Source organism: Chenopodium album, chromosome 17, assembly GCF_948465745.1.
Source record: "Chenopodium album chromosome 17, dcCheAlbu1.1, whole genome shotgun sequence".
Classification (NCBI taxonomy): domain Eukaryota; kingdom Viridiplantae; phylum Streptophyta; class Magnoliopsida; order Caryophyllales; family Amaranthaceae; genus Chenopodium; species Chenopodium album.
In genome coordinates, this window is record NC_137850.1 from 25203962 (window position 1) to 25216439 (window position 12478).

Consider the following 12478-nt stretch of genomic DNA (forward strand, 5'->3'; position numbering starts at 1 on the left):
TTCAGAGTAAAAACGTGCGGAAAGTAAATATCTTTTCGGATTCCGAGATCAGGTGTTCTCTGTTATCGAAAGTAATAAATGATTTAATGATTAGGACGTGCCCCAATAAATGAGGGAATCTCCCTATTTATAGGGTCCTAAGAAAGTGTGCCCTACCATAGGGTTTGATGACCTAGGGATTTGGGCTGCGCCGTTTTACGGCTACCTTGGGAATTGGGCCTTGAAGGCCACCATTTCCTGAGGGTATATCTGCTTGACACGTGTCGGCCCTTGAGAGGTCCATTTGGAGGCCTTCTTAGGTGACACATGACGAGCTCTTATTATGCCATGTGGCGGGATAGAAATACTCAAATCACCTGTAATATTAGGTTAGATGACTGGTTAGGGGTGATAAAAATTAATAGGGTACAAAGTTGGGAGTGATAGGGAATAAATTGAAGTTGGGATTAATATTGGCAGATGAGGCAAAGTTGGAATTAATAGTGGCAATTTATCCTATTTTTAAATAATCCTAACTAGGGGTCATTCGCTCAAAATAGTCCCATGTGACCGGCAACTCGTTAAACGGGGTTTTTTTTATTTGAGTGACACGTGTCATTACATGATAAGTTGAATTTTTTTATTAAAAAATAACTAAAATAAAAAAAATTCCCCAGCCACCGCAGCCCTCCCTCCCAAAAGCCCCACCCTGGTTCCCACCCCTACCCTCGGCGACGCTCATACCTCCTCTTCCCCCTCGCCGGCGCAACCCTTCCCCCTGAACCACCAAACCACCACCTCAAAACCTTACCCTAAATCGAAACCCCTAAAAAAGTTTACTCCCCTACCGCATAACCACCACCGCGAAACCACCTTACCTAAACTCGAAACCTCTGTAAAGACCCAGCCCACCGCACAAACCCCACAAATCGGCGCTCTCCACCCTCGGAACCCTAGAGCTAAGGTTCGAAGGCTGGGGTATCGTCGATATGGGGGTTATGTGCGGTGGGATGGGTTTTTATAGGGTGTCGGGTTTTTTTAGCGGTGGAGGTTAGGTGATTTAGGGGAAAGGAAGAAGGAAGCGTCGGCGCCGGCGTGAGGGACGAAGTGTTTAGGAGCCGGCGCCGGTGTGATGGAGGGTTGGCGACGGTGGTTGGGGGCATCTGAAGCAGGTGGATGGTGGTAAAGAGGGTTGCCGTGGGTTAGGGGATCCAGAAGCAGGTGGCTGGGTTTTTTTAAATTTTGTTTTTTTTCTTTTAAATTTTTTTTTAACCAATCGCGTGGCGCCACGTGTCATGAAACCTGATACAATCGATTGAATGACCAGTTGGGATCGTTTTAAGCGAATAACCCTTGAACTTCGGATTATTTAAAAATAATACAAAGTTGGGATTATTTGAGCGAACGAGTAAAAGTTGGGATTATTTTTATCAATTTTTTCCCATATATTATTCTAGTCTTAAAAATAAATTTGTAAATGGTGTATCTGAACAAGTGATACTTGAACCCAAAATCTCCATTAAACGACATCAAGCTGCTCACCAAGCCACTTGAGCCAACCCTTGTTGGTTAGATTCCTCTATCTTAGTGTGCCTTTGCATTCCTTTGACAAAATGCTTTTATTCTATCAAGACCTTCTTCAAGAACCGATGGATCAAGTGCAAAAGTTATACGAAGCCAATTTTCCATTCCAACAGTAGAACCTATTCATAAACATTACAATAGATCATCATAAATTTCTTAGAATCTTAGCTCATGGTTATTAAAAAAATTGGTTGCCTAAAAGAACCAAAATAGAAAAGGAATCTTTTACAATTTATTTAATTTTGTGAAAAATTCCATGATTTTGAACTAAAAATAAAGTGTTTAAGAGTTCAACATGGGTAATTAAGGTAAAATGATTAGCCCATGTAACTAGGGGTGTACATAAAATACCCTGGACCGGAAATGGGACACAAACCAGACCGACATATTCGGGTCCATTGTCGGTCCGCGTAAACCGGTCTAGGTCCAATCCGAGTCAGGCCGGTGTTCACCCCGGCCGTACATAAAATACCCAGGATCGGAAACTGGACCGGCTGATTTAGGTTCATTATCGGTCCGCATAACCCGGTCCAAGTCCAATCCGGTTCAAGTCCGATCCGGTCCGGGTCTTGACCGGTGTTCACCCCATTGCAACATAGATTTGCACAATGTAATTACTTTTAGTTTTAGACATAAATGATTAAGAATTTAAGATAATGAATACTATCTCAGGTAACTTTTAGTTGCAACTTTGTGATATAAAATATTCCAAACTAGCAACTAAAAGTTAACGGAGGTAGTAAATAATACGTCACAACTTATAAAAATTAGACAAGTACTATGAAAGGCAGGAAGAGAATTTATATCTAAAGCTTGACCATATCATACCAGGTAAAATAATCACTTTTTCCTGTTTAGCAAGCTTTAAGCAAAAATCAGCATCATCTAATATGCCATCAAGCATAAACACATTTAACTTGACCTGCAATTGAAAATGAGGTTGTTTGTTAAGAATCATCAACTCAAGGTTTCGAGAAATCATACACGAACAATATGATTTACTAACCATTATGAACATGGATCCTTCCGGCTTACTCGGACATGTAATGCAAGGGATCTCCTTGAGCTTTTTATAGATAATATCTGCATCTTGTCGAAGCACATCAATACATTTTGAAAAGAACTCTTGTTTTGTATTTTGAAGGATTTGAGGAACTGCCGCCTGATCAAATCACAATCCTTGTTATGCTCAAGTGACAATAGTCATCATTTATCAAATTTCTGTCTAGTATATTATTTAAACAATTGAACATTGAAACAGACAATTCAAAGGCTATTCATTTATGGGATGATTATCTCGTTTGTTACGAGTAGAATCCAGAATTTTGTATAATAAGCAAGAATTTTGTCAATAAACAAAAAGCTAGTCAATTAATGAAGGATACAACTGATATGAGTTAGAAATTAGCTTCAGCTGGATCACAGACATTATTAGGAATGTAGTGTAAGTGTGTAACATCTGTTTTTTAAATTACAAAGTTGCTGATATGTTTGGTTTCATAGATAGGGAGGATTATAAATATTCAGATTTTACATATGCAAGAACTTGATTAACTCGTACTCAACTACTCAAGTCATACCATACCTTAAGAAACAAGTCTATTACCTTACACTCAAATCCCATAGAAACATACAAGTGTCTAGGAAACTAATAAATAACATATTCACATTTCTTTTAATCTTTGTGATTAGCCTGCAAGGATAGTGATGTAGAAAGGTGTCAAACTCTACCCTAGGTGCTATGGTAATACCTTACTGCTGTTTCGAAGATCTAATTAACTGAATGGAATGACATCTATTAAGTTCTGAACTTTCTTAGCTATAGAAAATGCTAATGAATCATGAAATGAAAAATACTCGATCATATTAATAGCCAATAGGGGAAAAAATGATAGGAGGGGCAAACCTGAATGAATGTAGCAGGTTCAGGACTTATGCTGATAAAGTCTCTAACGCGCTTTGTAAACTGACAAGAAAAAATAAAACAAAAGAAAATAAGACATAAAGTACAATTCAGATCATCAATATTTAGAAGCTCCAACAATTTGCCAAGATTACTTCATGAACATGTTATACAGATTAAAAGTCATAGACCAAGGAATTCTGTTTTGCATAATACTCTACACTGGTGTGTGCTTTAAACCTCTGTCAAAGTGATCATGAGGAGAGTATATTTTTATATGGAATAATTTGCCATCCTTGATTCATTAATACAAGTAATTACTGGAAGATCAGAATTCTGAAATAAAATACTACATGAGAGTAGAAGATTCAAATCAAATTTGCCAATATATAATGAAGAGAAAAGGTCTGGAACGAACAAGATAGAAGAGGAGACAACCTGAGATTTTTGTAGGAAGCCAGTTGGGTCAGTTGTGACAAGCCAGCCAAGTCTCCAGCCAGGAACAAGCCACCTCTTAGAGAGAGATCCCACTGTAAGCATAGGCACAATGGACGCAAATTCTCCCATTCGAACGAAGGGATTCGTACCAAAAGTGATGTGTTCATACACTTCGTCAGCAATCACAAGTAACCCAAGCTTTCTTGCAGTTTCTGCTACCTAAACAAAAGAAAACAAGATATTAAGTGACGCATTATGGGCTTATGGCTTCTGTTGGGAAAGTACCGTGTTATTGTGCTATGCATCAAATCCACCACATAGATTTTTGAATGGAGATATCGAAACATGTCACTTAAGTCATAGTAAGTAGCACAAGAATGCAATCAGTTTTGATCAAAAGTGCACACCTTCTGTAAATGTTGGCGAGTGTAGACACTTCCACTAGGATTTCCAGGATTAATCACGACAATGGCAACAGTATTGCTATCCGCTAGAGCCTCAACTGAGTCAATGTCAACTTCCCATCCTCTTTCTGGGAGAAGATCATATTGCTGGACTTTAAGGCCTGTATATGCAGCTGCTGCATCATACATAGCAAAAGTTGGCTTGGGTAGTAGGATGTTTGAACCAGGAGTAGCCAGAGAAGTTATTGCCAGCTGAATTGCCTGTTTGCAACCAGCAGTTAGGTGAATGTCATCTGCTGATAGTTTGTAAGGAAGATCCTTCGAAATGTAGTCTGCTACTGCCCTGCAATAAAATGACCGATGATTCTAAGCAATTTTACAAAAGCTCAATTATGTAACCATGGCCACCATAATCTATTGATCAAGACCACATATTCTATAATTATAGTCCACAGTATTAAATTAGAAAATTTTGTAATATAAAAAAAATCAGTTGCTCATATGGTCATATCTCCACTTCTCCTTGTTAAAGTTACTGCTTCAAAGTAATTAGTTATTAAGTCTTAGGTCCTGTTCTTTTGAGCTTCAGGACAGGGCAGAGCAGAGCAGAGCAGAGCAGAGCAGGGTTCAGTAGAGAAGAGTAGATTAAATTTCAGTAGAGCAGAGCAGAGCAGATTTCAGGATAGCAGAGCAAAGCCGAGCCGAGTAGAGCAGATTTCAACATTATTATTCATACTATTATTAATGTTGTTGTTATTATTATTATTATTATTATTATTATTACTATTATTATTATTATTATTAATACTATTATTATTATTATTATTATTATTATTATTATTATTATTATTATTATTAATGTTGTTATTATTATTATCTATTATTATTAATACTATTACTAATGTTATTATTATTAATGTTGTTATTATTATTATCTATTATTATTAATACTATTATTAATGTTATTATTATTAATGTTGTTGTTATTATTATTATTATTACAATTACTATTACTATTACTATTACTAAGTGCATATATCATTGATTTAGATGAGTGAAAACATAAATATATGTATACCATATTTAACATATGTTAATAGTAGAAAGATAAAAGACAACGGTTTACTTATATTTATTTCACAAAAATTTTTAAATAAAATTATTTAATGAGTAATAATGATTTTACTTATAAATTTTTCTTAATCATATATTTTATACCCTAAATATAATAATGATATACGAGGTACTACTTGAAAACAACCTCTTTTTTTTAATTCTTAAATAGTATGGAAAGATTTGAAAAATAATTCAACTCAATGAACTAACAATAATCAATACCCACATACATATAATGTTTATACACATTGTGATTCTAATATCAAATGTTTATAAAAGAAATTGTTATTAATTGTTACTATTATTATTTAATTTTTTGAAATAATTGTTATAATTATTAGAAATTATTAATTAATAATATTATTAAATATTAATTCTTAATTGTTTAAATTATTAAATATTAATAATGATAACTATTATTATTATTAATTATTATGATTAATAAATATTAATTATCATTAATATTAATAATTATTAAAATTATTTTATTAATAATTATTATAATTATTCAAAATAATAAATTATTATCATCAATACAATATTAATTATTATTATTATTGAATATTAATTAATATTATTGTTATTATTAATTATTATTTGAAAATAGAGTAGAGCAGAGCAGAGCAGAGCAGTGCAGGGAGAGCAGAGCAAATTTCTTTTGAGCAGAGCAGAGCAGATTTGATTTAAGCAAAGCAGAGTAGAGTAGAGCAGCTCTAAAGAACGGGGCCTTAGTCAGCAGGTTAATAAGTTTAGTAGTAGTAATAGTAGTAGTGAGCTACAATTATGGGCACTTGAACAACTAACCCAAGTAATTAGGTAGTGCAAGACTGCAAGCTACCTTGTTTTCACTTTGCTTTGTCAGTTACTTTTTAGCCTATAAAAGGCATGGATTCTTTCTAGTTTGATATGCAGTATTTTTTTTATTTCCAACGGTTTTCATTTGTACTTTGCATTCATATTTCCACAAAATTGGTGTTAGAGCCAATGATCTTGTAAGGCCTAAAATAATACAAATAAGGTTTGATAATGTATCAAAGATTTAGTAAATAACAAAGTAGGTAAGAGGAGAAAAAAAAAAAAAAAAGGTTACTGATCTTGTATGGCCTAAAATAATGCAAATAAGGTTTGCGGGCGAATTAAGTTTAGTAAGAGCTTGATAATGTATTAATGATTTATTAAATAAAGTATGTAAGATGAGAGAAATAATATATATATATATATATATATATATATATATATATATATATATATATATATATATATATACTAAAAGACATACTAGTAATGACACAATGATACGTGTCATCTCCTGGTGTGTCTTTATTTATTTTTATTTTTTTAAAAAAAATTATAAAAAATTAGAGATACAGATACTATAAATCTTTTCTATAAATATAGTAACTATTTCTTAAAAAATGATATGACATCGTTTTACAATATTTTTTTCTCAAGTTTTTTGTCAATTTTTATAAGAAAATATTCTATGTATACATATAATATTATATTACTTTTTATTTACAAACATAAATATTTCCTCCATATATATTCTACTAAATATTCTTTCATATTATTCACACCTTTAATGTTAATGTAATATGAATATCTAGTGTACAAAAAAATATAATGATGAACTAAAAAAAATATAATGATGAACTAAAAAAAATACTCTGACTTGGTATAATTATGAATCATCAATCAATAACTAAATTAAAATATTAGAACAAATATTTTTTTTTTTTTTATAGATTTATAATGATTACCTTTGCTAAAATTCTTAAAAATAGTTATTGTTGATAAAAAAAAAATGACGTGACACATCATTATATAATATTTTCTTCGTCAAGTCTTCTAAGATTAAATTCCATATACAATGTTATAAGGAGTATTTTATTCTATTTTGCAAATATATTTCATCCACATATATTTAACTATATTCAGCCATATGTTTCCCCCACAATTTTTTTTTTTTTGGTAAAGACTTCTTAGATAATACATTTTTTTAAAAAAAAAAATAAATAAATAAAAAAAAAACTCATAGAAAATACTTCGTATTTAACAAGTTGCGCTACTTTGCAACCATATTTCTTCCATAACTGTTTAACTTAGTATTTTTCTATCTATCGTATATGGTAAGGAATATTTGCGAAAAATACTATTAATTTTTTTAATCTATTTGGAATTGAACTGCTATAAGAATATTTTTAGAAAACTTTTGAATGAAATTTAATACGTAGTACATAATTTTCTCATGGTTCATAAGATACAATCAATTGTTAAAAATACTTTGTTAATCATATAATCAACGTAACTAATAATGCTCAATTTTGTTAATCATATGCATACAAATTATTGTATTGTTAAAATACTTTGTTAGTCTTATGCATACAAATTTAATTGATCTTTATGTTTCTATATTGAAATAATAAAATCTTTGAAACGAAAAAAATGTTTAAGGCCTATTTTGATTTATAAATTAGTGGCCTATTTTTTTGAAAAATAACAAAGACCAAATTAGGTTAAATGACACTGGAAAAAAAATTATTTTAATTTTTGTATAATTTATGAATAATCCCCGTGCATTGCACGGGACCTATACTAGTATAATTATAAAAAGCAAAAGTTTTAACATCAAAGAAGTGTAGTAATAAAAAAAAATGTGATATTTTTCTAATTTAAAAACGAGGAAGTCCCAATTTATCAAGTTTACTTATTCAGTGGCAAAATTTTAAATAAATCAACCACAATGTCAAGTTAGCATGATATATTTTTTTAATTATATCAATGAATATGGGGTCCATATTTTATACGAAGTACAAAGCTGTTAATTTATTTACAACTTTATCATTTAACGTGATAAATTTGTATTTTCTTTTTAAATAGTATTTATAAAATAAAATACTCCCTTTATCCGCCATAATGTGCACCGTGTATAGCCCCTCGTAAAATTAAAAAAAAAGGAAAAAAAAAAAACCATAGTTACCCCTATAACACCAACATGGTAATGCCTATTAGGCTATTATCCTATTTCTCCTTATTATACTATTAAGTAAGCCTTGAACAACAAAGTAACCCTTTCATAACAGAGTAATCCCTATATTACTAACTATGTAACCCCTATAACCCTACAACACTAACGTGCCAACTATATGTAAAAGTTAATGATAATCTAATACTCATTTCTATAAAATTTTAAAATAATTAATTCTATTTAAAATATTATTTTTAAACAAGCCATGTATTACATTGTTAGATTAGTTTCAATATGCACATAAACTTATATTATTTATTTATTTATTTGTAATTACAGTTAACAAATACTTTATCCATATCAGAATAATTGACACAGTCAAACTTAATACAATGTCAATGTAGTTATTTGACCTTAAATACATATAATTAAATATCAATAAAAAATTATTAAAAGTTGATATTATGAAACTTTATATTGATATCTACATAACAATACATTTTAGATAATATGTTTTTTAATACGTTATTAAAAATTTATGGTAAAGAAGTTAATATGTGAATAGTATAAAAAAAAAAAAAAAGGTCTGATGTGTCAATTATTATGGGACGAGGGGAAGTATTTAATGATATTGATACAAATTAGTAAAATGTATGTTTTAAAGGTCGTTCAAAGTAAATGCTTTCATCTTATTTTCACTTATTTCATGTTTAATAAATACAAATAAGGCCCCATTCTATTCACCTTGATTTTGCTGAACTGAAATTATTTTTACTGAACTGAAATTATTTTTGCTGAACTGAAATTATTTTTACTGAACTGAAATTATTTTTGCTGAACTTAAATTATTTTTACTGAACTTAAATTAATTTTACTGAACTGAAATTATTTTCACTGATTTTCTATTATAATTCTTCTTTAAGAAAACTGAATTTTACTGAACTGAACTTATTTTTATTGAAATGAAATTATTTTTACTGAACTGAAATTAATTTTACTGAACTGAACTTATTTTTACTGAATTGAAATTATTTTTACTTAATATTACTTTTTTAAGGTGAAGAGAACATGGCCTAAGTTCAAATAAGCTCAGTTGAAAAAAAAAATTAAAGAATTGCTCAAATATAAATTACAACTAAAATAAGTTAAGTTAAGTTAAGTTCAAACAAGTGAAAATGAGGTGAATAGAGCACGCCCTAAATGGGTGGGGTTTTGTAAAATCGGGTCAAGTCTATTACAAATTTAAATGATGTTAAATTATTGTGTATAAACAAATCAAGTAAAAATCTAAATCAAATCTTCTTCTTTTCTTCTTTTATTTTATTTTATTTTTTTTTTTTTTTTTTTTTTTGTCAAATAAAATTGGGGATTATTTTTTGACACACCTCTGCAAGCAAAATAAATGAGGCACAATATTATGCCATGGTACGAGGGAGTAGTCACTAATATAATAATACTACGCACTAGTCAACTCAATAATACTCAATAATTCTTTTTTTTTTTTTGACAGCTAAAAAAAAAAAAGTGTCATTTTCTTCACCCCTCTATCTACCACCGAATAGAGATCGATGTCAATTAGGATAAACGAGTCCGGTTAGTGTGAGTCATGTCAATTTGAATTAATGTCGTAAACTTATGCGGGTCGGGTTGGGTTATTCTTGGATTGAGTCTGGTCACGTTGGGTCATACATTTTATCGTATTTGGGTCAGGTTTAGACCGGGTCAATAACAGGTCGGGTTACATTTGGGTCGGTTAAATAATAAATCACGATAAATTCAGGTTTTAACGGGTTAAAATGAGTTAAGATCATTCTCGAGTTCGAGTCGGGTTCGGTTCACGTTAAGAATTTGCGTGTTATAATCGGGTCGGGTCATATTCGAGTTGGGATCTCAAATACTAGGTTAATCTGGGTCTCGGGTTGATTTCAGGTTGGGTCATATCGGGTTCCGGTACATTTTTCGGGTCAGTTTATTAATAGTTCATGTATTGACGTTCACGTTTAATCATTATCTATTTCTTTATTTATTATAAGTGAAATAATTTTCATATTCGAGCTAATAAGTTTAAACTACATTTTTTTTCCCACTTATTTTAGAATAAATAATTTCATATAAATTCAAATATGAGGTTGGATATTCTGGTATTGTGATACATAGTTGAAATATGACAACATTGATAAATCAAATATAAGGTTGTGCCAATTTAATACTCCATTCTTTATTATCAGTTTTATGATTCAAATTATAATCTTTCTCAGTTAACTAGCTTCGTCAAGGGAAACATTTTAAACCATTAATGTGCTAAACTAGATTACTAGCTATATTAGATAAGAGTATGAGAGTTAAAATATGTGTCGTGTGGGAAAGTTGATTAAGGGAATCAATGTGTAAGCAACGTTAAAGGTAGATTTGTCAATTTGAGCGTTTGGGTTGAGTTAGCTCGGTTCAGGTTAATTTGAATTAACTGCATTACTATTCAGGTCGGGTTATATTAGGTTTGGGTCGTGTTAAAAATAGACCGGGTTGAATTCGAGTCATATTAACAAAAAGTAGGGTTGAATTTGGGTCAGGTTAGTAACAGGTCGGGTTGATTTCGGGTTTTAACGGGTCAAAATGGGTTTGGATCGATCTCGGGTTTGGGTCGGGTTCAGTTCAGATCAATAATTGATGAGCTATGTTTGAGTCGGATCATGTTAGAATTTAGGCCACGAATCCTAAGGTTAACTCGGGTCTTGAGTTGGTTTCAAGTCGGGTCATATCGGGTTCAGGTCATCAATTTTTTGGACTCAAACAAGTCAAGTCATAATCGGGTTCGCATAAAATATTCGGGGCAGGTAAGCTTTTGAATTTTTGAAAGCTCTACCACCGAATCAACTTTACTACTCCCTCCGTCCCATAATTACAGACAAATATACTATTTTGGGTGTCCCAAAATGTTCCTCCTATTACTAAAAATAACATATAATCATTACTTACTTTTTAGCTTTTCCATACAAATTACACACATACCTAAAAAAATCATTACTTACTTTTTCTTTTTTTCATACAAAATAAATACATACCCAAAAAATCATTACTTACTTTTTAACTTTTCCATACAATATTCTTTACTTTTTATTATCCCCATACAACATTATTCACTTTTTATTTTTTTCATACAATATTCCTCTACTTTTTTTATCCTCCTTAAAAACCGTACTTTTTAGAATTATTTACCTTTAATTATGGGACGGAGGGAGTAGAAAAAGAATACGTACGTAGTTGAATATACTTTCTTCAAGAGCAAAAATACAAATAAGAGTGCAAAACAACAGACAATTGTAGAAAAAGCATTTTTCTTACTGTAGTATTCTTATGTTTTTATAAAAAAAAAATGTAATAAAAATAAAAAATTAAAGAAAAAACTAAATGAAAAGAGTAGTGTAAGTCATACTTTCTAGCGGGTGGGAGGCCGTAGGTGGTGGCGTAACAATTAGAGGTGGCGGAACGGAGAGTAGCAACAACAGCATCCTCGGCAGCGGCGGCGGTACGAAAGCATTGAAATGGCGAGGGGTCACCGTGACCCATCGGAACGAGTGTTCGCTCATCATTGGGGTCAATGTTTTCAAATAAAAATCCTAAAGCTATTCTCACGGTCAATGGTTTCTTCTTATCTCCTGAATCTACTTCTTCGTGTCTCTCCTCCTTGTTATATCTCCATGACATGCTTCCATTGTTTTCCATCTTGAGCTCTTTCAGACTTTCTTGATTATTGAGTTTTTTCTCTATGTAAACGGATCTAAGGAGTGTATATATATTCTACATTTTTATGTCTATGTCAAACGAAGTAGGTAATGTGTCGTGTTTTCTTATCAAATTATTAGTACAAACAAACAACTATTGCTGTCAATCGTGTTACTTTTTTGTTTTTATTTTTAAAATCAATCGTGTCTACTTGAATAAAATATACTCCGTACTACTTTTGTTCTTTTTAGTTGTATCACTTATATAATTGTATATAGTTATACGTAGTATATTTTTAGACAATTTTTGGTGTAGAGAGAAAATAAAATAAAAAGGTCTGATGTAATAAGAGAGAAATAATGA

At 31.1% G+C, this 12478-nt stretch overlaps 1 protein-coding gene across 1 annotated transcript; it reads right to left on the reverse strand.

The window, feature by feature from the left end:
- Positions 1-1375: 1375 nt before the first annotated feature.
- On the reverse strand, positions 1376-12115 carry LOC145587707 (tyrosine aminotransferase-like). The gene is made up of 7 exons (XM_081644407.1): positions 11826-12115; positions 4312-4651; positions 3905-4123; positions 3470-3529; positions 2570-2725; positions 2392-2485; positions 1376-1682 (listed from the first exon to the last, which is right to left on the reverse strand). Exons 1-7 carry the CDS (start codon positions 12113-12115, stop codon positions 1564-1566), a joined length of 1278 nt encoding a protein of 425 aa, XP_081500533.1. The 3' UTR covers positions 1376-1563.
- Between the last annotated feature and the right edge of the window lie 363 nt (positions 12116-12478).

Bases quoted from the DNA above. Each gene is read 5' to 3' on its own strand.
- LOC145587707 (XM_081644407.1), bottom strand. From the start codon at position 12,115: ATGGAAAACAATGGAAGCATGTCATGGAGATATAACAAGGAGGAGAGA. The intron at 3,530-3,904 runs GTTGTCTCCTCT...TTTTCTTGTCAG, and splicing joins GCTTCCTACAAAAATCTCAG to TTTACAAAGCGCGTTAGAGA. The intron at 2,726-3,469 runs GTTTGCCCCTCC...TGATTTGATCAG, and splicing joins AACCTGCTACATTCATTCAG to GCGGCAGTTCCTCAAATCCT.